Here is a 27335-nt window from a genome sequence, read left to right on the forward strand (position 1 = left end):
CACTTCAAGCAAGTGAATCAAGTGGGCTACACCCGAGTCTCTCCTTAATGTGGTCAAGGTTTGGACTGTACCTTTCATGCGTGCTCTGTTATATACTTCTGTTGCTACATCATACATCATATCTGTTGTCACATCTAAAAGAATTTCTGTCATCCATCGACGAAGCTTCAGCATCTGCAAATACAAAAATTTACCTTGAGCCTCATCATAGGAGCTAAATAGTCTTCATACTCGTCCAACACACAAGACATGCATATATATACCAAAAAGCCTTTTTCCCCTTATGAATGAGGGAGCAGTCAAAACACACAACTAATCCACAACCATGAGAAAAGAGGAGAGGATAGGAGAAGACATGAGGACAGGAGAGGAGAGAGGAGAGAGGAGATGAGAGATGTGAGAGGAGAGGGGATATGAGGGAGAAGAGGTGAGAGAAGAGAAGAGGAAGGAGGGAAGAGAGGAGAGGGAGGATAGGAGAGCAGAGGAGATGGGAGAGAGGAGAGGAGAGGAGAGAGGAGAAGAGAGACAAGAAGCATAAGAGAGCAAACAAAGAGGGGAGAGGAGACATGAGGCATGAGAGTAAACAAGCAAGAGGAGGGGGAGACAAGAGAGAGGAGAGGAGACATGAGACAGGAGATGAGACATGTGACAAGAGAGAAGAGATAGAAGAGGAAACAGGAGACAAGAGATAGAGGAGAATGAGGAGAAAAAAAAAAAATTGTCTCATATACAAATAAATCCCATTCAACCACCCCTCCCACCTAAGCATCCTGGGGATGAAGGATCATCTTGCTGTCACTAGTTGGATCAAACAAATGGTAATACTGCAGAGCAACATTAAGGGCTGGGTTACCCCCACTTTACTGTATGCATGGCTACCCCATCCCTTCATCCACTCATAACTTTACGAAATTAATGAGAACATCCCTTTGGGCTATGTCATCCCTTTATCCATTCACCTCCCTCCATTCACTCCTTTTATCTTTTTTTTTAATCTCTTTCCTGCTTGACTTCCATCTCAAAACTTTTGAAGTAGATGAGAACATCCCTTTAGGCAATGTCACCCTTTCATCCATTCACAAGGTACCTGTATGATGTGGTCCTGAAAGATGGTCAACAAAGCTGAGGACTGGGTCAAAAATCTTTCTTTATCAACTTCATCTGCAGTTATTATGCTTTTTCACACAGGAAGAGCCGACAACTAATAATTACTCTCCTCTCCCTACCACTCTGAACCAATGACACAGAAACAGTTCCACACTGATACAACAGACAACAGTTCAAAGTTTCTTCCCAGAAAGGTCTGTGGGAGGTTCTGAGGACTGTTGCCAGTCACTGAGGGGCTGTGGGTTTCCCCATTAGTGAAACTTGAGACAACAATTGATTGATCCATTCACATTCTCCCTCCATTCACTATCTTTTGCATTCTCTCTTCACTGCTCAGACATTCTACATATTTCCATAGCCCCCTTCACCTCATCCATACATCTCATTCTTGCTTTTACTCTGAAACTGAGAGTAAATAGTAAATATATGTCAAAGGAAACTCCACAAGATAAACTCACCATCTCCTTCATCTTTTCTTCAGCCGACTTGGTAGGTGGTTCTGGTGAAGGTGCTTTTACTTCTTTGCTTAACACTGCTCTTGCTTCCTCTTCACTCTCTACCTCTTCTTCTTCAGCTTCCTCCTCTTCTTCAGTTTCTTTTACAGACTGTACATTACCATACATGTCAGGTGGTGCAAACCGTGACTGGCGTTTCCGACCTAATGCAGCTGTTGATACAGGAGCTTCTGGACTTGAAGATCGACTATGGTCTGAAGCATCGCTGTCACTATCCTGTATCCAGTTGTAAACAAAATAATTACAGTATATAAAGTGAAACAAAGAAAAAAAAAAGTGACTAGCCAATATGACTTTGTCTAAGAAAATTTCTTATGCTATTTGTACACATTATACAATGCTGATATATCAAATGCTATAGTTTACACTTACAAATTTGCTCTTTCTTGGAACCCTGGGAATTCCATCATTGGCAAGGTCTTCTTGCAAGATCTGTCTAGCTCTTGCTTCTTCTTCCCTTCTCCTTCGTAGCATCTCCTCTTTCTCTGACATCTGCCTCTCTCGTTCCAACTGTGAAAAAAATAAATAAATAAATAATAATAATAATACATAAATACATGTACCAAAGGATTTCTCCCCCTTACAAGGGAGGTAGCCAAAAAAACAAAAGCATAAAACCCACACAACCCATTCCATCCCTATATACTCCACTCCCATTCACCCCCTTCCCTCCCTCTTATCTTGGCTCCTCCTGGATGACAGGTCATCCCTGCATCTCACCCACTGCAATAATATATATATATATATATATATATATATATATATATATATATATATATATTATATATATATATGTAAATATATATATATATATATAAATTAATACACACACACACACATATAGTGTTCAGAGATAAGTTCTACTTAGGAAGATTAGTGGAGTTCCACAAGGATTAGTATTGGCTCCAATAATGTTTGCTATTTATGTGAATGACATGGACAAAGGTGTGGAATAATACATTCCTTGCAAATGATGCAAAATTGTTAAAGAAAGTGAGTACTGAAACGGACTGTGACTCATTACAGAGAGATCTGAACAGGGTCTGGGAATGGAGCAGAAATGGGAGGTGGACTTCAACATTAAGAAATGTAGCATAATGGAATTTAGAAAAAGTTAAAAAGGATATCAGGACAATATAAAATTGGTGAAAAGAAAATAACAAAAGTGGGATCTGAAAAAGAACTGGGAGTGATGATCACAAAAGATATGTCCCCTGACAAACATATAAACAAAACAGTCGGCAAAACCTATTGCTTGCTAAGATCAATAAAAGTGGCTTTTACTTGGATGAAGAAATGGTAATAAAAAAAAAATACTAGTCACACTGATAAGACCTAAATCAGAGTATGCAGTGAAACTATGGTCACCCAGTACTAAAAAGAATATAAGGAAAATTGAGAGCATCCAGAGAGTAACTACAAAGATGGCCCCAACACTACAAAAAAGTCATATGAAGAAAGATTGTCAAAACTAGAACTACCAACTCTGGAACAAAGAAGAGAAAGAGGCAACTTGTTGACCATCTACACAATTATGAGAGGTGTGGAAGTCCTTGATAGAGATGACTTACTAAATTGAGATAAGAGAAACACAAGAGGACAAGGAAAGAAACTCAAAAAGGACAGTTACAGAAGAGACCTGAAGAAGAAAAAAAAAAAAAAAAAATAGTGGTGGATGTATGGAACATACTAGACAAAACAATAACATGTGCAAAACCAATACAAGAATTTAAGAGCACATTAGATATGGCGAGATACAGAGACGAGACGCCACAGGCGTACCTCCCCTTCCTGTAAGATACAACTAAGTAAATACATACATATACCAATGGGTATTTCCCCCTTACAAGGGAAGTAGCCAAAAAAACAAAGGCATAAATTCCACTCCCACCCATCTCATCCCCACATAATCCACTCCCACTCACCACCATCCCTCCCTCTTATCTTGGTTCCTCCTGGATGATGGGTCATCCCTGCATCTTGCCCACTGCCCTGGATCAGAGGCAATGTAGCAAGACAACACATCCGCAAGGCCACTTCATTTAATCAGCGACCCTTCCTCTCTGTCTACTCATGCAGAAAAAGAGATGGAGAGAAATCCCTTTAGGGTGCATCAAAATATCATTCACACATACTCCCTCACCCCCCATCCCCAACCCACTCCCTTCCATGCATCACAGCATCATCCATACACAACCATTCTCCACTCGCCCCTATCTTGTCTTCTCCCTTCCTTCCTCAACAGACATTCCCCTCTTTCCCAATGCCCCTTTTGCCACATCCATCCATCTCATCTTTGGTTCCCCCCTCATGTTCACTCCTGTCACATCTCTTTTACTAATCTTTCTTCACTCATTCTTTCCATGTGTCCAAACTATCCCAATACTATCCACCCTATTTCTCAACTCCCTTTACACCCCCACTCTCCTCCTCACATCCATGTTCCTCACCCTATCCAGCCTAGTAACCCCTATCATACTTCTCAGGTACCTAATCTCAAACACATTCAAACTCCTCCTCTCTTATGTTCCATGTTTCTGCCCTATACAATGCTGTTGGCACAATCGCTCCTTCTTGCAATCTCCTCTTAGCATCCATTCCCAAATGTCTATTTCTCATAAAACTTTTTAATCACCCAAGGTATTTACGTGCTTCTCTCAATCTACATTCCACCTCCACCTCATGCTCCTCTTCCACCAAGGTGCCAATTAATCATGCCTTCAACTAATAAAAGCAAGATGATGGAAAGAGGATTAATCTCCAAGGCACACTGCCCCCATAGAGGAACCATCAACATGATCAGTATCAATAATTTACCATGTCTTCCCTTCACCAAGAGATGTAGCACCAACATACTATACCAAAAGGCCCTTTCTCCCTTATAAGCAAGGTGGCAGAGTCAAATTATATGCCCACGATTCACCCATCCAAAGGTTCCATTAGTCCTTGTGGATAAAGGGTCATCCCTGTCCCCACCCATTGTTCGAGTCAAGAGGTAATGCAGCAAGACACAGCACTTCCAGAGAGCAGGGCCCCACAGCCAAAGCTGGTCTGACCCCACTGCTTTACTCCATGGCAATGTCCCCCCACCTTATCCACTCAAGAATTTACCAAGCAAACAAGAAATCCCTTCATGCCACATCAATTTATCATCTTTGAACATCTCCATTCACACCCATCTTTTGCCCTTTCCCTTCACCACCTGACAAACAATCCTTTCGTGCCAAAGGCCCCTTTAACCCCATCTATCCATCTCATTCATTGTCGTCTTTAAGTTTACTCAATCCACCTCTGCCTTCAAAACCCTTTTTGACATTCTTTCATCACACATTCTTTCCACATGCCCGAGCTATCCCAGTACTCTCTAATCAATTTGCCAGCACTCTTTCTACCCTCACTCTCTTCCTTTCTGCTTCCTTTAAACACCAATTCTTTGCTTAATACACCATCATGGAAACAATCACTCCTTTATAGTTTTTATCTGTGCATTCATCCCCAGATACCCATAACAATATTCATTCCCCCCAGATACTGACTCGTTTCCATTACTCTATATCACCTCCATTACCTGTTACATGTAACTGAAATACTTAAAGCTCTACACTCACTCTGGCTTCACACTTTTTATACCCTCCACTAATTCACTAACACCCTCACCCCTTGTACATCTCATCACCTTACTTCTGCCCACATTTACTTTCAGTTTTCATACATACATACATATACCAAAGCTTTCAGTTTTCACCTATCATTTATCCACCCAAACTCCACCAATTGTTTCAGGAATTCCGACATATGCACAAAGCATCTTCATAGTATTATGAACTTTTTTTTTAATATACATTTTCTATTTATCTATATACCAAGCACTTCTTCCCTCTTGTATAAGAAGGAGCCAAGTCAAATGCATGCACCTATTCCCACCCATTTCACTCCCATCCACCATCCTTGTTTCGGTTATTTTAGCTCCTCACAGATGAAGGGTCATCCCTGTCTCCTGCCCAGGTCAGAAGCAATGCAGCAAGTTATTGCACATCTACATCAGTGATTTACATGGGAACTCCCCCTGAAGCAGATAATAGAGGATAGGGAGAAATTAGTTTGGGCTGCATCAAAATATCATCCATACACAAACCTTCTCCACTAACCCCTATCCCCTACCTTCTCCTTTTCTTGCTCAACAGACATTTCCCTTGTGCTCAAATCCTTCACTCTATCCATCCATCTCATCCTTGGTAATCCCCTCAAGTTCACTCCATCTACCTCTACTTTCCACACCTCTTTAAGCTAATCTTTTTTCACTCATTCTTTGCATGTGTCCAAACCACCCCAATAATCTTTGATCAGACCTTTCCGTGAAAAACACATATTGTTGATTTATTCTTCCTGTTTTACATACACAAATATGATGTATACTATTAGAATATATTTCTAAATCACACAGCTGTCCCGTTTTTTATCTTGTTATTGGGAGAGAATATCTGCCTCATCCTCACAGCTCTCATCACTATTACCCAATTACCCCAGCGAGTGGTTTCCTGAGGACCACAAGTCTTCTGCAAGAGAACCAGGGCAATGGATTGACTGATAGGGGAGTGTCATGGTTACAGTGATACAATACATAGTATGAGTACAGTGAACCTCATAAAATGTCTATAAAACCTTCATCCCAAGGGCCCTAAGTGGTGGAGATGGTGTCTGTGGAGTTTTTGGTGTGGGTGTTAGCTTTGACTTTGCCAGAGTGGTTATTCCACTACCATCAAGGAAACAAACAGAACACCTGTGGGAACATAACACGTAATGAAAGGACAAGCGCACAGCATATATACTATTTTGCATGTATGGTAAATCACATCTAGAAACTGAAAAAAAAATTATTTCCCCCATCAATTGAAAATATCAAGCTGATTTTTATCTCTACTCTGCCCCAACATCCATTGTCCACAAAAAACTCATTGCTAGTGCCATCTTCCATTGATGATGTAGTGCAGTGTATTGTTGACCATGGCGGACTCAATATAAAAAGAACATTTCTTGGAGAATGATAATGAAAATTCTTCTACTTTAAGCAAAAGTACAATTCAAAATCGGTTGATCTCACAGGGAATGAACTTGAAGGTCAGAAGATCATGCCTGGGTCACCAGGGCATATGTTTGAGCCCACATACAGGGACATAGCGATGGGAATTACTCTAGTTCAGACTCTGAACAGGGTGAAGACAATGACCAAAACAAAAGGAAAATGATGCATTGTTGACCAAATGGATGCACAGGATACACACAATTTCGTGGTTCATACCTGTTATTGTCTTTAATGTCCAAGGCTCTTTATTCAGTCTGATAGAACCTCATGATTCCGTAAAACTTAGATAATGGTGACCCTGGCAACTGCCTTTGTTTACATCCTTCTCATAGTGATATATACATCATGTAGAACTAGCCTACATGTATATCATGTAGGCCTAAACCTGAACATGATGAAGCTATGGCATCAGGGTTGGGTCCACATATATGTAGTTGTACAGATTGTCATGTACTTGTACTTGGAGTTTCAAAATTCAATTGTACTTTTAGGTCTACTTGTACTTTGACCCAAAGTACTTGAAAAATACCAAGTACTTTCAAATATGCATAAGTAAATTGTTTTTAATCAAAAGTTATAAACTGTATATACATTATAGCAAACTTTGTGATGATACTTCTGGGTAAATGCACATATCTGTTATTTTCAGTAATAAAACTACCAGGTATATTATTAATATAGAACAAAGGTCAAGGTTTAATCTGGCATGATAGTGAGTAACCAAAAAAAAAAATCTACATTGGCCGGGGGCCCAAGGGCAGAGCCCCCAGTGGGGGTCAGGGGGCCTTGGGCCTAGGCTGAATCGCTATTAAACAAACGCATGCAAGCTGTTCTGTTGATGTTACTATCGATATAATTCGGCCAAAATAAAACCTACCCCAGTCATCACCTTGCTATACGTACACATGCACACCACACCACGCAATGCTACACAAGACGAGTCACTTGCAAGCCAGCACAAAATAAACCGCTTACACAGAGGTACAACCGACATACGAATCACCCAACACCTCACACCAACCAATAATTATTTGACCACTACAAAATAGTTTTTTTTTAACAGGATCGTTTATTACAATCAGGAATTAATGACAAAAATCTAGATCATTGTCAGGAAAAGAAAAAATCAGAATTCCGATTTAAATCGGAAGAATATCATGCCTGTTTAATGCCCTGATATTTACCTATACATTCTGCACCAAATTTAGTTGTATTACTGATATGAGAAATATATGGGTAGTCTTTTGCATTTGCAGCATAGGAAATATTGCTCATTCAAGTTATTCATAAAGTATATTTTCTTGTTTTGCAATTCTGTGATAAAAGCAGTGACATGCTAAAATAAAGGAAAAATTTCCATTTATTTTTCTATATCGAATCTCACTTTTTAACAGTGTGCTCATTAATGTGTATAAATGAAAACTGCTAACTCTAACTTCTATACTTTATAAATCTGTGACAAGAATTCTTTTTATCACATCAAGAACTTGTTCTTAAGGGGGTACGCGACACCTGGAGGTCATTTTCTAAAATATTTAGAGTAAAGAGCTGAAACTTCTCAGGTAAATAGGTATCCATATTGCCTACATTTTAGGTGAAGCAGAATGATGTATGTACACATGTACGTATACCAGTAGCAACATTCAAAAGTGCACAGCACCATAATACGTGGACCAACTTGTTTTATATTTTGGCTATGATTAGTCAGTAGGCACACCTAGGGCCGGTCATTGAGTAATTGAACAATTTCCTTTATACTTTTGCATACAGGCATTTAAATTTTAATGTCTGGCAAAAATCGTGAAAAATAAAACATTTTTGCTCGTTTTCATTATTACTCCGAACTCTTTCATCCTATTCAAAATATTCGAACGATCGGCCCTAGCAGTTACTAAAAGTAATATTCCCTGTAAGTTTCATCTAAATCTGATGTATATTAGATTTTTTATGATTAAAAAAAAGTAGAAAAATATCGAACGGAGATATGGCAACTTGAAATATGAATATATCTGTAACTTGCTTATAGTTTCACCAATTTGACTGATTTTTTCATGGCTTAATTCTTATTATATAATAAGTAAGTACAGTAAAAATTATCAACATATTTTAATTATAAGTACTTTAAATACTGAAAAACTAAAGTATAAGTATGTCACAGTAGTGACGACGCACAGACGACAACATCATATAATTTGCTTTTTTGCACCTTCGGCGGTTTCTTCATATGAAACCTCTCTGCTGGGGGTCTTCAGGGTATCTAAATCATTGGAAAGAGGTTTATTTTCCAGTAGTGGGCGCCTTCTCTTTCCTCATCAGATTCCCCTCGCCAATCTATGTTGGTAGGGCACCCCCTCCAGCATCATATGATGTCCCTTCTTCTTTCTTCTTCCTGTATAGCCTTGATCTTTTTCCTCTTGCTTTCTTCTTTGGATTTAATCTTCCTCTTTGAATTGTTTAGTCTAATGTTGTCCTTTACCTCTGTCACCGTCACAGAGGTGCAGGTGAGGGCGGTGGTGGAGTAAGAGGTGGTGAGATCTTTAGTCGTCTTTGACTGCTTGCCATCTTTAACTGCTGTTTTTTGTCATTGTGATGTTCTTTTGTTCTTTTTGCTACCCATGATGACTGTACTAAAGAGTAATATGTACTAGCTAAAGTAATAGATTGCAATGAGAGCTCATGAGACATGCGTACTTCCCTTTTCAGAGCTAGCCGGGAACTAACACTTAGTTTCGCACAAAGTTGGCGAAATATTCTCCCTCCACCTTCCTCCCTTCCCCTCCACAATCGTATTGGCTGTTGATACACTGGGCGAGTGTAAATTCAATCAAATTTCAACGTTATTCGCTGCGCCTGAAGGTCCTAAGTGGCACGCCTCCCTCTAGTGTGGGTTGCGCCTTTAAATCTGTCCCTTTAAACCTCACCCAGGACCTTTAAATTGCGCGCGGCTGGAAAATTATTTGTCGGGATTTATTTCTAAGTGGTATACGAACATTTTGAACACAGTTTTGAAAAATGCCATATCTTGACCAAATTCATCCCCCCCAGGTGTCGCGTACCCCCTTAATTACAATGGCAATTACAACTTAAATTTATAAACATTAGCGAAAGATTCACAGTTCTGCACGTCCGATGTACTGTTAATGCACAAAAGCAATGGCAGCTTTGTTTTTAGATTCAAGGTATTATGTCATCAACATAGCGACTACTATTTCCAACTTTTGAAGCAGACAATTATTTTAGGTGAAATAAAAATGCTGATAAAAAATTAAGAAAACTCCAGGATGACAGAAAAACAAACTTAATATAGTCACTTAGATATTATCTAAAAGTTAATTAGGAAAATCTAGATTTGCAAATTGTGATGTGCTTATCCTTGAAATCTAACACGGCTATTAACTATTACTGTCACCTTCTTTTGTTTTTCCCTTTCCATTTTCTCCAGCCCTTCACGAATCCATAGGGGCAATTTTCTTCGCTGAGCAGCATCCAGTTGAAAGTCAGCTTCTTTCTCTTGCATCCGAACACCATCAGGAGCTGCTCCACCTTTTAAAATAAATCTTAATTACCATGTGGCAATTCAAGAAAACATCAGACTATATCATATAAAGTAAAATTCTTAAGTGCACATGAAAAAATAAATAAATAATACATATACCAGCAGCTTTTTCCACCGTACAAGGGAGGTATTCAAAGGCATAAATCCACCCCCCACCCATTCCATCCCTACATAATCCACTCCCATGCACCACCCTTCCTTCCCTCTTTTCTTGGCTCCTCCTAGATGACAGGTTATACCTGCATCTCCCCCACTGCCTGGGTCAGAAGCAATTTATCCAAGACACAGCACATCCACAGCAAGGCCACTTCATTTGGTGACCATCCCCTCTCTGTCACCTCATGCAGAAAAAGAGAAGACAGAGAGAAATTCCTTCAGGCTGCGTCAAAATATCATTCACACGTACTCCCTCACACACACACCCCAGACTCCCTTCCATGTATCACATCATCCATACACAACCATTTTCCACTCACCCCTATCTTCTGTCTTCTCCCTTCCTTCCTCAACAGATATTCCCCTCTTTCCCAATGCCCCTTTTACCCCATCCATCTATCTCATCTTTGGTCGCCCCCTCATGTTCACTCCTTCCATCTCTGCCTTCCACACATCTTTTACTAATTTTTCTTCACTCATTCTTTTCATGTGTCCAAATCATCCCAATACTCTTTCATCAACCCTATCTCCCAACTCCCTTTCCACCCCTACTCTCCTCCTCACCTCCTCGTTTCTCATTCTATCCAGTCTAGTAATCCCTACCATATTTCTCATGCATTTCATCTCAAACACATTTAAATTCTTCCCTTTTTCCTCTTTATGTTCCATGCTTCTGCCCCATACTGTGCTGTTAGCACAATCACTTCTTCATACAATCTCCTCTTAGTATCCATTCCCAAATATCTATTTTTCATTACACTTTTTATTCACCATAGACATTTACTTGCTTCTCTCAATCTACATTCTACCTCCACCTCCACTCCTCCCTTTCCCACCTCATTCGCACCCAATAAATGATTGATGATTCATATAGTTTAATGTCAAACACTCCTCCCCCTATCGGGAGGCTAGGACAGTGCCCCTCACAGAGGGCTTTGTAGCGTGGAATTTAATGAACCATACCCTTGGTTCAACTTTGCCAGTGGCAGGATTCAAACTGCCCTCGCCTCGACTTTCGCCGCAAGTAACGACACCCTAATCCACTCAGCCAGTGAGTTCCAATAAGTACATACATACATACATATACCAAGGCTTTTTCCCCCTTACAAGGGAGGTAGCCAAAAAGGAAAAGGCATAAAATCATTCCCACCCATTCCATCCCTGAATACACTCCACACCCCTCCACCCTCCCTCTCATCTTAGCACCTCCCGGATGACTGGCCATCCCTGCACCTTGTCCACTGCCCTGGGTCAGAAGCAGTGTCACAAGACACAGCACATCCACAGCAAGGCCGCTTCATTAAATCGGCGACCCCCCCCTCTCTGTCCCCCCATGCATAAAAGGAGAAGACGGGTATGGAGGGACGGAGAGGGGGGTCGCCGATTTAATGAAGCGGCCTTGCTGTGGATGTGCTGTGTCTTGTGACACTGCTTCTGACCCAGGGCAGTGGACAAGGTGCAGGGATGACCCGTCATCTGGGAGGTGCTAAGATGAGAGGGAGGGTGGAGGAGTGTGGAGTGTATTCAGGGATGGAATGGGTGGGAATGATTTTATGCCTTTTCCTTTTTGGCTACCTCCCTTGTAAGTAAATAATAATAAATAAATAAGAAATAAATAAATATTGATACACATAACCACCAAAAGGTGGTGCATGGGAGTGAGCATGTGCCTCTGACTTTACTACCTCCCTTATAAGGTGGAAGAAGACTTTGGTATAAAGACATACATATATCAAATGGCCTTTTTCCCCTTATTAGGATGAGGTGGCTTGCCAAGACATGCACCTACTACTCACCCATCCAATGCCCATTTGTGTTCCCTTTAATCTCCGCTCCTTGTGGATAAAGGACCATCCCCATCCCCCACCCACTGCTTGGGTCAGAAGCAATACAGCAAGACACAGCACCTCCATAGCCCAACAGCTGAAGCTGGTTTACTCCACCACTTCATGACACTCCAAAATTTACTTGGCTTACAAGAAGAAATCCTTCAGACTGCATCAATATTTCACATATTCACAACCACTCTCCACTCGCATTGATTTGTTGCCTTCTCCCTTCCCTAGCCAATATTTTCCTTGTACTCTAAGGTCTCCTTCACACCATCCATCTATATTTCAATCTTCCCCTCAAGTTCACTCCATCCATCTCCGTTTTTCACACTCTATTTTCTAGTCATTCTTTATTTATTCTTTCCATGTTCCCAAACCAGCCCATACATAAATACATAGACATCAAAAAGCCACTTTCCCTTTATATAGTGTCAGGTAGTCAAAACACATACCCACACTGCTCTTATCCCATACCCGTCGAGTGAGTACCTACCTTAAATGGGGGAAGCAGCTCGTGGTATATTGATAGATAAATTTGAAATAAAACTTCAACCAATTCAGGAACATTAAAAGATAATCTCACCATAAAATTCTCTCCCCCTACGGTCTCTCATGTCTCTACGATGTCTGAAGTCTCCAGGTCCTGCTTCTCCATCTCCAGGTCCTCCAAGCATCCATCCATAGCCATCCTGATGAACAATCCAATGAAAATATACAAGATTCTGTTAGTATCTGTTATTTCAATTCAGTACAAGGTGTTCAATTTATGGGAAGATGAGGAAAAGTTCAATAGTGTTTGAGATGAAGTGTCTTATAAGTATGGTCGGGGTTACAAGGTTGGATAGAGTGAGAAATGAGGAGGTAAGGAGGAGAGTGGGGGTGGAAAAAGAGATGGCAGATAGGGCTGATGAAAGAGTATTGGGATGATTTGGACACATGGAAAGAATGTGTAAAAAAGGATTAGTGAAAGAGGTGTGGAAGGCAAAGGTGGAGGAGGTAAACTTGAGAGGACAACCAAGAATGCGGGATAGATGGTGAAAGGGGTTTTGAGCAAGAGGGGAATGTCTGCGGGAGAAGGCAGGAGATAGGGGTGAGTGGAGAATAGCTGTGTAGAGATGACACTTTGATGCAAAGGGAAGTAAGGAGTGGTTATGTGAATGTTATTTTGATGCAGCCCAAAATTATTTCTCCCCATCTTCTCTTTTTCTGTATGAAGGGAGAGAGAAAGAGGTTGGCAATTAACTGAAGCAGCCTTGCTGTAGATGTACAGTGTTTTGCTGCATTGCTCCTGACCTAGGGCAGTGGGCAGGTTACAGGCAGGGAAATACGAGTGGTGGATGGGAGTGGAATGGATGGGAGTGAAATGGGTGTGAGTGGGTACATGTCTTTTAACTTTGCTATCTCCTTTATAAGGTGGAAAAAAGCATTTGGTATATAGATAGATAAACAGATAAATGTTCAAATAAAAGTAATGTACAAACTCCACATTTTATAAGGGAAAAGGACCTCTGATAAATGAAAGATAGATCAATAAACAAATAAACATTAATTCATAAGTGTCTGCAGCCACACCATGACTAGCAACAGTCCTTAGAACCTCTCACAGCTCTCTCCAGGAAGAAATATCTGACCATTATTTGTGATGTATTAAAGTGGGACTTTCTATGTTACCTTCTAAAAGTGATAGGAGGAGGGGAGCAATTATCAAATGTCTGCTCTCCATGTGTGAAAGTGCAAGATATACAGATTTAGTTATTACTGAGAGATTTTGTACCCAGTCCAGACAACAACTGTTTGCCCCTCAAGGCATCTCCTGACTGGGGTGAGGGGTTAGACAGATTTTGGAAATGAGCAACAACACTGTCCATCATACAGAACCACTAAACACAACTACCCATCACTGGTCAATAAATTACTATAAAAATCATAGATGGGGAATGTCAAGCCATCAAGCTAAATATGGCCTGCAGAAGCATTTAGTCAGGCCTGCCATAGCAAACACAAGCTTAACATGAAATTCAATAAATCTAGGTCCCAGGAACTTTCTCATGGCAATATGTTAAGGGAGGTAACCAGCCAGAGCATACACCCACCTCTACCCAATTCCACTCCCACCCATCACCCATTAATTTCACTCTCTTCTTATATCCTCACTGATAAAAAGTCATCCCTGCCTCCTGCCCACTGCCCAGATTGGAAACAATGTAGCAAGACAGCACATCTACAACAGGGCCAGCCACTTCATTTACACAGTGACCTTCAATCCCTTCACCTTATGCAAAAATAAAAAAAAAGACGACACCCCTTCAGGCCACATCGATATACAGTTCATTCACAACCATTTTACACTCACATCTATTATTTGCCTTATCATGCATCAAAATATCCTCCATACACAACTACTCCCCAGCCCCCACCTTCTCCCTTCCTTGCTAACAGAGAAAAGAGAAGGCAGGAAGAAAAAATCCTTCAAGCTGTGTCAAAATATCACCCATACACAGCCATTCTCCACTCACCCCTATCCTTAGCCTTCTCCCTTCCTAGTTCAATAAACACCCTCTGGTTGAAAACCCCTTTCACCCCATCCATCTCATCCTTGGTCATCCCCTTAATTCACTCCATCCACCTCTACCTTCTACATTTCTTTTGCTAATCTTTCTTCACTCATTCCTTCCATGTGTCAATAATTCCTTACATCTTACATCAGCCCTATCTGTCAACTCCCTTTCCACCCCCACTCTCCTCCTCACTCTATCAAGCTTTGTAATCCCTACCATACTTTTCAGATATTTCATCTCAAACACATTTAAACTTCCTTTCTGCCATACACATAGGAATTATAACTGGAATGTGAGAGACAGCATCCCACAAGCCTTGCCCCTTTCCTGTATATTACAATTGGAACCTACAATTCTATATACAGCTCTTCTCCCTTCATCCCTATCTCCTGCTTTCTCCCTTGTTCAACAGAAATTCCCCTCCTGCTCAATACCCCTTTCGCCCCATCCATCCATCTCATCCTTGGTCATCCACCTCTGCTTTCCACTTTTACTAATCTTTCTTCATTATGTCCAAACTCTAACATTACCCTTTCATCAGCCATATCTGCCATCTCCTTTTCCACCTCCACTCTCCTTCTCACCTCCTCATTTCTCACTTGTAACCTCTACCATACCACTCAGACATTTCATCTCAAACACATTTAAACTTTTCCTCTCTGCCTTTCTTAAATTCCAAGTCTCTGCCCCATATAGTGCCATCAGCACAATCACCCTTTCATGTAATCTCATATTTGCATACATTCTCAAAAGCCTATTTCTTATCATACTTTTTAATCCCCCAAGGCACTAACTTGCTTCTCTCAGTCTACACTTTACCTCCATCTCCACTTCTCCCTTTCCAGCCACATGTGACAAATACCTAAAGCTATTTTCCTCAAGCCTCTCTCCTTTAGAGCATACTTCCAAATCATTGCCATCCTCTCCCCTTGTACATCTCATCACCTTACTTTTGCCCAGATTTACCTTAAACTTTCTCCTATTGAATACCTTCCCAAACTCTGTCACTAAAATCCCTACTCTGACCCTGACACAAATGCATCATCATCAGCAAACAACATCTGGCTCACCTGTGATACAAGGAAGAAGGGGGAGGTGGGGAATATGTGTGAATGATATTTTGATGATCCCCAAAAGGATTTCTCCCTCATCGTCTCTTTTCCTGTATGGAGGGACAGTGAAGGGGGTCACTGATTAAATTAAGAGACCTTGCTTTGGATATGCTGTGTCTTTGCTGCACTGCTTCTGACCAAGGGCAGTGGGCAGGATACAGGAATGACCTGTCATCCATGAGGAGCTGAGAGGGAGGAAAGGGTGGTGGATAGGAGCAAAATGGAGAGTGAAATGGATGAGAGTGAAATGGGTGGGAGTGGTCATATACTTTTTGACTTGGCTACCTCCATCATAAGGAGGAAAAACCCTTGGTATATAGACTGAGAGAACTACAAATAGGTAAATACACATATCAGTGTGCTTTAACTCTACCACTCTCATCAAGGTAACAGAATGCTTAGTATCTATCATATATAAATAAATATATATACAAACACTTACATCTTTGCCTTGGGTCCCTGAAATAGCATCTGGTCCCATAGACATATTAGATGGATCCATGCCTGGCCATCCCCAACCCCAGCTGCCTCCCATGTCCATCGCTGCTTGTGGCCATGCCTGACTAGACCAATTGGCCCAAGCCTCTCCTGTAATATACATTTTTCAGAATTAATACAAATGACAAAAACAATCTTAGTAAATCACTACTATTTAAATACCATGAAAAGAAAGACTGTAATTTACCAGCACTACTTTCCTTGTGGGAAATCTCACACGACTATTTAATTTCGTATTTTCTATGCTGGTGTGGAGAACATTTATGATTTGGTTAATTCCGGTTTTCTGTAGGAAGATGTGTAGAGATGTTACAGGTATTGGTTTTTTGTAACCCATTGCTGTTTAAGTGGGTAAATGACAGAACAGGTACTTGTTGCATCATGTGAAGTGGACATTAGTATGATGTGGGGAAGCTTACATTGGCAAATGAGAGGATAATTTTTTGTCACAGCATGGCATGTGTGAGGTAGAAAAATCCTCCCCTTAGGTATACTAGTCCTGTTTCAAAGTTCTACTATTCACCTCAAAACTCTTGACTCCCCACAATAGATTTCCCCTTATTCCATATATCTGCAACACATCCCATAACACTGTCAATGCTATCATGTCTTTTTTCAAATCCATAAAATCCCAACCCATCCTTACATTTTGCCAAAAACCTCTTGCATATCTGCTTTACCATGAAAAATTTATCCACACCACCTTTTCCTTAACCCACACTTCTCTTCCCAAATTACTCCCTCTGTTCTCATCCTCCCATATGTTCGATCAACTACATTCAACAGACTGATCCCTCTAAAGATACCAAATTTGTAATGTCCTTTTCCTTTGAATGCTGAAACTATACATGCATTCTTCCAGTCCTCAGGCATTCTTCCCTCCCTTAGTGCCAATCTACTTAAGAGTTCCTCCCTTTGTCAGACACTCCACTTGACACCCATGTAATCCAGATGCCTTACCAGCTTTCTTCCCTACCAATGCTCTCCTTACCCCATCTTTTCCTATACCCCTACCATATTCTCCTACAATCATTCATTTCCCTAGTATCTCCCACTGCCACAAACACTCCTTATCCACATTCTACTAATCCCTGAAATGCTTTATCCCTCTTCACCTTACTGCTTATATTTCCATTAGTATGTCAGTTTTATGCTTTTTTTTTTTTTTTTTTTGGGGGGGGGCTACAGAGAGTAAGATGTCTAGTCCTATCCCTATCCCTTTTTTGTTGCCTTTTATGACTCAAGTGGGAACACTAGGTGGCAGTGTTGTTTCTCCCCTACCAGAGAGTTTGGCAAAAAAAAGGAAATGAATATTCTGAGAAGTGGTATAGGACAATATTAAAAACAGGGGGGAACAACATAACAGAGGGACAGTTGCAGTATAATAAAGTATGAGCCAAGAAAAGTGGGAGGGAGGGAGGAGTGGTGAATGGGAGTGGGGTGTGCAGGGATGAAATAGGTGGGAGTGGATTAATGTATTTGACATTAGCTACTTCCCTTGTTAGGGGAAAAAAACCATTGGTATATCTATGTCAGTCTGCATACTTTGTCTCTTCCTCTCTGCCTAACTCCCCTCTCTTCATTCTTTCTATTTCATTTTTTTTCTTTTCAAAATTCTGTCAAATACCCACCCCACTTTATATCTGTACCCCACTTTGCCTGTTTCACCTGGTTTGTTTTATCTATGTCAGTCTACATACTTTGTCTCTTCCTCTCTGCCTAACTCCCCTCTCCTCATTCTTTCTATTTAATTTTTTTTTATTCTTTTCAAAATTCTGTCAAATACCCACCCCACTCTATATCTGTACCCCACTTTGCCTCTTTCATCTGGTTTGTTTTACCCTTCTTTTTGTACCTCTCATAGTTCCCTAGCTCTTCTTTGCAAACAATTTTCTTAAGCTCGCTTTTTTTTTCACCACAAAATTCACCTTTTCATTGCCAACTCTCATGTTCCCTTTCATCCTCATTCTAAATACTTATTCTTCCTCTATTTCTGTTTCTCTTTTATTCTTTACTACCTTCACTACTCCAAGAGGAGCCAAGTAAAGAGGGAGGGAGGAGTGGTGAATGGGAGTGGAGTATATGGGGATGAAATGGGAGTGAACTTAAGCCTTTGACTTTGGCTACCTCCCTTGTAAGGGAAAAAAAGCCATTGGTATATGTATGTATATATGTACCTTCACTACTTGTGTGCATGACCAAGGATGCGATGGATGGATGGGATGATAGGGACTTTGAGCAAGAGAGGAATGTCTGTTGAGCAGGAAAAGGTAGAAGACGGGTGAGAGGAGGATGGTTGTGCATGAACAACATTTTGAAGCAACCTGAAAGGATTTCTCCCCATTTTCTCTATTTTCTGCAAGAGGGGACAGGGATGGAGGTTTCCATGTAAGGCAGCCCTGCTGTGAATGTGCTGTGTCTTCCTGCATTGCTTCAAACCCAGGTAGTGGGCAGGAGACAGGGATGATGCCCTCATCCTCAAGTAGCTATGATAAACAGGAAACAATGGTGGTGGATTGGAGTGGGATGGGTAGGAGTGGATGTGTGATTTGACTCGATTACCTTATAATGGGTAAGAGACCCTTACAGCATATAGACAGATAGACCTCCCATACTTTTATCAGCTTCTGGTACACCAGGGTCTTGATTTATGACAGGGTTTGGTTCTGTGAACACCTCACATAAGGAAAACTCACACAAATCAAATCAATCCACTAATCATAGGGAATTACATTTCGATACTTTTACTCCCTTTACAGCTAATTTGGGCATTCTTTACCTACGACAATAATGGAGAGCCTCATAAAATACCAATAAAAATGTTACACTGAAACATCATACTTGCATGTACTTTTGTGAATGTGCTCATTTTAAAAATAACATACATATACCAACAGCTTTTTCCCCCTTACAAGGGAGGTAGCCAAAGTCAGAGGCATAAATCCACCCCCACCCATTTCATCCCCACATACTCCACTACCATTCACCACCCCTCCCTCCCTCTTTTCTTGACTCCTGGATGACTGGCCATCCCTGCATCTCACCCACTGCCCTGCATTAAATTTATCATAATCAAATCAGTCTTTTCATTAATTACAAGGGAATATGTTCCATGGTCATTTTGAACCCCTTTTACAGTTAATTTTGGTACTTTTTAGTGACAACAATGAAAGAAACCAGTATAACACAACAAAAATGATACATTGCAATATTGTAATATATGCATATGACATTGATATGGATATCACAACTTTAGAAAGAGGCACATACTTGAATCATTACATATTAGTTTGCCTTCCAACCTTCTGGGGATAAACACAGCACAAAGCAAATCACTTTACTGACACAGGAAATGAGCTAATCATGCAAAGCTCTGGTCAGTATAGACACTTGTATGAAACTTCCATATAACAGCACAATGAGGCAAGCGTGTTGTGGCGAGAAGAGAGGAGGTTCACCTTTGGTGTCCACCTCACTGACACACGCACAGTGATCTTGCATTGTTTTGTATAACTCGTATTTTTTTCTTGCAGAAATCAGATTCTTGGTAAATTTCAGGTCATTGCATAACTGATATCACATACACCAAATACACACAAATCAAGACCTCAGTATATTCTCTTTCCTTTTCATTTTATTTGCTCACCTTCAGCACTTCTCTGCCACTTCTTTTTCCTCTTCCTCCACTTTACAGATATTCATAACAATGATAAGATGTGGTTAATCAACTTTTTATAAGAAAATAGTAAAAAGTAACCCAAAACAACCAAATTTCTGGGACAGAAAAATATACCTTCACTTATGCTATTCCATCTTTTCACAAGCAATCTCCCAACCCTTGCACCAGAACTTAACACCATTGTACAATCCTATGTAGACAAAAATGACAGCATAGAAACTATAAAACTGCAGCTATGTACACTCAAGCCTACTTAGACAAGCTAGTGTGCTCAGTTATAACAAAATGGAATTCTCACCCATGAAATCATCACTATTATTACTTACCCCAGACAACCATGAAAAAACAGTGATATTAAATGGCCAAACCCTTCCACTGGAAAAGAAACTGAAATTCTAGGCCTTGCATTTGATACTCATTGGCTCCCCTTCAGCTGGCATGTCAAAGATATATCAGTGATAATCAGCAATAAAATAAACCTACTAAAATCCACTATATGCTTCACAATAATTAGCAAAACAAACACTTTCCAATCAACCAATCCCATGCCCCAAGTCTCTCATGCAGAAGACTTGAATTGATGCTGTCTTAGAGCTGGATGGTGTCCTGAACTTCCTTGTGAAAATGCCCAGAACAATGGGGTGCATGCCAAAGACCAGTATTTTTGTCTACAAGTTAATGTGCCATCATTCTCCACCATATATCAAGTAGCCCACCTTCAGTTATTTTTTATGATTTCATTATACTCTTTATCTATATAGCCCCTTTTATAAAATTAATTAGTCCCATTTCCATTGCCATTCAAATTTTTAGACACATTCACTTTTAATACTCTTCAATAAGACAATTCACTTATGAGGAACAACATACCACTACACTAAAACTCAAGCTTCTTCAATCATTTACCATTTTGCTGCTGGTCTGTTCCATCTTTGTCATCTTCAATTTCCATGTCCATCTCACCTCCTGCTGTGGCTGTTCCTCCTGGTGGTGGTCCTCCTCCTCCTCCTCCATCCATGCCAGGAGGAGCTGGAGCAGCATTTTGGGGAAACCTTTCACCACCACTACCACCTCCTTCAGCTCCATTACTACTACTACTACCTCCAGGTGTTGCAAGCTGCTGCTGTTGCTGCTGCTGTGGTGGCTGGTGCTGTTCCTGAGTCTCCTTCATCTGAATCCATTGTTTGGCAAGGGCTGCCCAATCCACTGAAATATTAGTTCAAAGGGTCACCAACTAATACTGCCAAACACATATAAAGCACTACTGCAATATCAACATTAACCTCGATAAACCAAGCTTCAGATACCCTGATCAACCACTGCTGCAGAATCAATACCTCCCACTTCTGCAATATCAACCATCCTTGAATTACCAACTTTTGCAAATTTATCAAACATATCTTATCATGAATATTTTATCAATAATATTAATACAAAAAGCTATGCACCAACATTTCTCAAAATAATGGCACTATTATCTGAATTATAAAGTTAATTCAGACATTGTGAATGTTCAAAAAAGCTTCAATTAAAATATTCATGAGTTGTAGCTATTGCTGATCATAACTTATAAAAAGTTTTGACAAATTAACTTCTATATACAACAGCATAAGTTATAAAAGATTATTTGTGCTTTCTACTAGTATAAAAAGCAAGCTGTTTTTGTTAAAAGCACAAACTAAGCTGACTGAACAGTTAAAAAAAAAACACTTCTGAACACGATAAATAAAAGTTGCATATCCTGTGCAATTTATTGTAAGCAAAAAAAAACAATCTAGAAGTAAGAAAATAATACCTTCTTCTGGTCTCATGGCTTGGGGGTTCTGGGACTGCAATGCCCATGATGCCCACTGTGGGGCCCCAGACCACATCTTGATTACTATTTACAGCAATACTTTACAATTTCCTGTAAAAAAGCATGAAATATATTCATTACAATTACCAACCCAAATTTTTCTGAGTATGTCTGCAGGATATACAAGTCAGTCTACTATAAGTGTAGTCTAAATAATTTGAGTCTAAGTCCAGAATATCCTACAAAGGTTTTCCATGAGGTACACTATGAAGTCCTTAGATTTACATAGCATCCTTCAAAAATTAGCAGACTAACAATTGGTCTCATGTTTATGTGGAAATTAAAGGACCTGTCAATTAGAACCTGAACAATGACCCATTAATCATGTCCACTGTAGTTCTACCAAGTGTAATCTAGAAAAACATCAAGTAAATCTCCATTTTTTTAGTAGCTTTATGCTGTGCATTTCATATTCATCATTCAATAAAACTACCTTCATATTTATGAAAAAAAAACAAAAAAAATTACCCTTCGGGACAATATTACACCATGAGGTGGTAATGTAGATAGGTTAGCAAAAAAGGAGAGGTCCAATGGGATGTAACAACACCCTGAAAGTAATGACTAGGTATAGGCATGAGTCCATGAATAAATATGACTGATTATTATTTGATCAGTCATTAATTAATGCAATATGTCATATTCTCCATCTAAATGTTACAGGACTTGTGGCAATCAATTATATGGGCCGAGATGCTTGTATTTGATGTCATTTCATCAATGCTACCCTCTCTTTATCATAAGGCAGCCTTTTCCTCTAAGAAAATGGCACAGTCTACAGTAATGAGGAAACTGTAACTGAATCAAAATCCACTGCAAACATAAAAGCAGACAACTATTGGCCATATTATGACTATCAAAATAATGTGCATAGTATAGCACTTCTTAAGTGATTAGTCATACATGCGTTTTCTTGAATGAATCAATCCTGGTCTGTCTTGCACAAGACTTACAGCCTTCGAGTAACTGGCAACAGCCATACAACACCAATGATTTCTTGAAAATATAAATTGGTGTCATACAGTTTCAAGTGCATTAAAATGATATCATGATGTGCAGTGGCAACTTTTATATGCTGATTTGATTGTGCCAATGTACCTAAATACTAAGAAATACAAATCCAACTAAACTGTCCTATCATAACTACCAGTTTAAGTCGATTCCACAATTCTATAATTGATGGGTTACAATTATAGGTTTAAATTTGGGATTTATTGGAGGATGGGTAGGCTGATGCCACTAGAGGCCTCTCACAAAATATAGTTACTGATACGTTGATGTGGGAGGTGGTTCATATTTCCACATTAGGGAATTCTGCAAAGAAAGTTCATGGGTAGGAAGCCTTTCCAAGGAGTAGGAAGAATGTGTTTCAAGGGGGAGGCGAGCACAAGACATAGACATAGAAGGGTCCCGAAAGAGGCTATTGAGTCTGTGACTCCGGCTCTAAATGACTAATACTTAGGTCATCTGGGGTCTAGTGGTCACTGTGGTCTAGGTATTTGTTTTTGTTGTTGTGTATTTGTTATTTATTTGAGCTGTGTAATCGAATATTTGATCTTGATGTTTCCATACACTATCCAATCTCTTTTCAAAACTCACAACTGAATTTGCATTCACAACATGATCAGGAAGACTATTCCAGTTGTTCACAACACGACTGCAGAAAGTGAATTTCCTGATGTCCAATCTTGGGCGCTGCTTGTAGATCCTCTTGGTGTGTCCTCGAGTCACTGAACCGGCAAGTTCAATAAATAATCCCCTGCTCACTTCACTATCATATAAATTGTTCACAATTTTAAAGGTTTCTATCATGTCCCCTCTTGATCTACAAGAGGATCAAGGTCAGGTAACTTTTTATTTTTATGTATTATTATTCAGGAAAGGGCCTTTGTATGCCCTAGAACATATGGAGATGCTACGCTTTAAGCTAATGAAATAACCAAGCAACCTATAACAAATATTATAAGACCTGCAAGGCTGAGAAGGGCAAGAAACGTAGTCTGCACAGACCCCAATTGCACAATATCCCAAGCATGGCAATGGCCAAGGCTCACAAGGAACAAGAGGAAGAACAAGTTTAAGATGGCAAGATAAACTCAGACCTGGTGATATCAAGCAACCTTACAAGAATGGACCTAATATTAGTAGTGAAGGGTCGCTGTGATAGCAACAAGTCTTCCATGGCCTGTGATGCTTGATAAAGTATATAGAAGGGAGCTACACTTGTGGGACCCTTTCTTTTTTTCTCTCCCCAACTATTATACCTGGTTTTGAATTTACTTTTGTTTTTTGATTGGGCTATATCATCTTTTAAACTTTTCCCCAACTATTATACCTAGTTTTGAATTTGCTTATGGTTTTTGATTGGGCTATATCATCTTTTAAACTTTTCCCAGGGTTCCATGGGAAACTCTTTTGACAACCTCCTTATTTCATTCCCACATCTTTGTGATGCTCTCCTGTCCCAAACCAAGCGATCTTCTCTGAGTTTTAGTTATACCATTTAATGACCTTATACTATTATCAAGTCACTTCTTTCCCTTTCAATACTGGTAGGTACTTTTAATTTCTCTTCGTACATTTTGGGCTATATCATCTTTTAAACCAGGGCTGCGGAGTCGGATGGTATAAGGTCCGACTCTGACTCCTTTGATTCCTCCAACTCCGACTCCTTAACTCCTTGACCCCTATGTGGAAATCTATTCTGCAGATCCATTTACCAGCCTCCCACACCTATTCAGCAAGCATTTTATATTTTTCATGTATATTATTTTTTACGTGAAACATTCACTTGTATGATAAATATGCTCACACATACACTCAACCAGCTTTATATATGTATATGCACACAAGCACGTATATTCGTATAAACATATATATATTAAATATATAATGGTATTATTTATGCTCATGATCATCTACCAGCTTATTAGCACTTTCAGATCTGTCATGGCAGAGTTGCCACTTCAAGCTAGATATTTTCTTTTTCCTTTGTGCCCCTCCCCTCCCCCCCCAAAAAAAATCATCTGTTATTTCATATGTCCAATGTCATAAACCTTCTATCACAATATTAGGAAAAAAATGTGACAAATCATGATGAGGAAAGGTTAATGGAGGATGCCCTACTTAGTACTTACTGCAGAATTAATTTCACCATGTTATCATAAAACCCAGGAATCAGTTCAGGAAAGAGAGAGACAACCTTCCCCTGTGCACACTGTTCATATCTGCTGTTGTTCCTCCCCTTTTCAGTCATCATCAAATGCTGTGACATATGCTCTAATGTCATTCCTATCTGGCCTCTGAGACTGGTCAAAGTTTATCTCAGGGCACTTCCGTTGACTTTTACATACATGAAGACGTACGTGCATAGTGCATACGTAGTGGATATATGATGGGTGGGAGTGGGTTTATGCCTTTTGACTTGGCTACCTCCCTGATGAGGGGGAAAAAGCCTTTTGTATATAGATAGATAGAATTATGGTTATGAGTTAAAGCATAAATATCTGGTACACTTAGGCCTAATTTGCAATTGTCTTTATAGCATAATCAGTTTTGAATTAGATTAAAATGGTTCGTGATTTTCTTTACTCTGATTTCTATTTTTCATTGCTTCACTTGTAGCCCTATTGTATTCACTAGTAACCATGATCAGTAGCCTGTTTCTTTTTCGTATATTTCAAACCACTAAATTTCTTTGATAAATGTATGATTTTCATATTCTGAAGTAGCTTTATCATAATCTAGCATATTTCTATTAAAGGAAAATGTGATAAAACTACCGAAAATGAAGGAAAAGTAAATTCACTGGGAGACACTGCTTCAGGCAGAATCTGCAGCTGTTTCTTTACATTAGTTAGTACTAGTAGCACACAATGCCGTCACATGGTGGCAGCACGAATTGATGTTTATTTATGTTGAAGTAAAAGCATTGCAGTATAGTACAAAATATTATATATATATATATATATATATATATATATATATATATATTTTTTTTTCACTCTCCTTACAGGAAACAACTACAAATACATGACCACAAACACTTTTACCCAGACTGACAACGATAGCTTGTCAGTATTGTGTATTTTTCTTTTTTTTTATTATTGATAGATTGTTTTTTGTTTCCATCTGGAGAGACCACTTAGTGTACATATACACTGCACACACTCACTATTGCCTCCAAAAATAAAAGCAAAACCATACAAAAACTGTTAAATTGTGCAACTGGTAAAACCAAACAGGGAAACCATGTTAAAAAAAAAAATAATATTATTGGACTTAAGGAGTCGGAGTCAGATAAAAATAAATCCGACTCCGACTCCTAGTACTCTTAGAAATCCGACTCCGACTCCAACTCCAGCTAAACCTCCGACTCCGAAGCCCTGTTTTAAACTTTCCCAAACTATTATACCTAGTTTTGAATTTGCTTATGGTTTCTGTTTGGGCTATATCATTTAAAAAAATTCCCCAACTATTATAACTAGTTTTGAATTTACTTATGGTTTTTGATTGGGCTATATCATCTTTTAACTTTTCCCCAACTTTTATACCTAGTTTTGAATTTGCTTATGGTTTTTGATTGGGCTATATCATCTTTTAAACTTTTCCCAGGGTTCAATGGGAAACTCTTTCAACAACCTCCTTATTTCATTCCCACATCTTTGTGATGCTCTCCTGTCCCAAACCAAGCGATCTTCTCTGAGTTTTAGTTATACCATTTAATGACCTTACACTATTATCAAGTCACTTCTTTCCCTTTCAATAATGGTAGGTACTTTTAACTTCTCTTCGTACATTTTATCTTCCAGGCTGAGAACCAATTTTATCGATGTTCCTTGTACTATCTCAATTTTTACATCCTTCACTTGATACTGAGGCCATACCACCACTGCATGTTTTAAACTATTGGATTTTTTTTAATATCCTTGTCCACGTAATCATGTTACTTTTATGTTCATGAGCCTTCAATTTTGTTGATTTGCTTGTCAGGTGACAAGGTATATGTCGTCAATACTCCCAGATCCTTCTTTTATTTTGCAAGATTTTCATTTCCTATTGAGTGAATCAATATTACAATTTCTAAGTTATCAATTTCCAATAATCTGCACTTTTATGGTCACGAGCCTGTATGCTTCACCTTCAATATTATTGATTTGCTTGTCAGGTGACAAGGTATATGTCGTCAATATTCCCAGATCCTTCTTTTCTTTTGCAAGATTTTCATTTCCTATTGAGTAAATCAATATTACAATTTCTAAGTTTTTATCAATTTCCAATAATCTGCACTTCTATGTTAGTGAGTTCTTTTGCAAGATTTTCATTTCCTATTGAGTAAATCAATATTACAATTTCTAAGTTTTTATCAATTTCCAATAATCTGC

The 27335-nt window shown here is 39.4% G+C and overlaps 1 protein-coding gene across 9 annotated transcripts in view; it reads right to left on the reverse strand.

Annotated features, from left to right (window-relative positions):
• LOC143024429 (uncharacterized) overlaps nt 1–27335 on the reverse strand; it is a 32385-nt gene that overhangs the window by 3414 nt on the left and 1636 nt on the right. For 4 of the 9 annotated variants that reach the window (XM_076183238.1, XM_076183234.1, XM_076183242.1 and 1 more), the window contains exons 2-10: nt 21892–22002; nt 21404–21442; nt 21003–21302; nt 16362–16507; nt 12833–12938; nt 10115–10248; nt 1995–2132; nt 1566–1838; nt 72–174 (exon numbers count right to left, since the gene is read on the reverse strand). In XM_076183238.1, the coding sequence (XP_076039353.1) occupies nt 72–174; nt 1566–1838; nt 1995–2132; nt 10115–10248; nt 12833–12938; nt 16362–16507; nt 21003–21302; nt 21404–21442; nt 21892–21967 (1315 nt within the window). In that variant the 5' untranslated portion in view covers nt 21968–22002. Of the gene's footprint in view, nt 1–71; nt 175–1565; nt 1839–1994; nt 2133–10114; nt 10249–12832; nt 12939–16361; nt 16508–16604; nt 16720–21002; nt 21303–21403; nt 21443–21891; nt 22003–27335 lie in introns of those variants that run through there. The other 5 variants (XM_076183259.1, XM_076183251.1, XM_076183264.1 and 2 more) reach the window with 2 other exon arrangements.

The sequence above is a fragment of the Oratosquilla oratoria genome, chromosome 1 (assembly GCF_046742065.1).
Source record: "Oratosquilla oratoria isolate Oo_2021 chromosome 1, ASM4674206v1, whole genome shotgun sequence".
In the NCBI taxonomy this organism is placed as follows: domain Eukaryota; kingdom Metazoa; phylum Arthropoda; class Malacostraca; order Stomatopoda; family Squillidae; genus Oratosquilla; species Oratosquilla oratoria.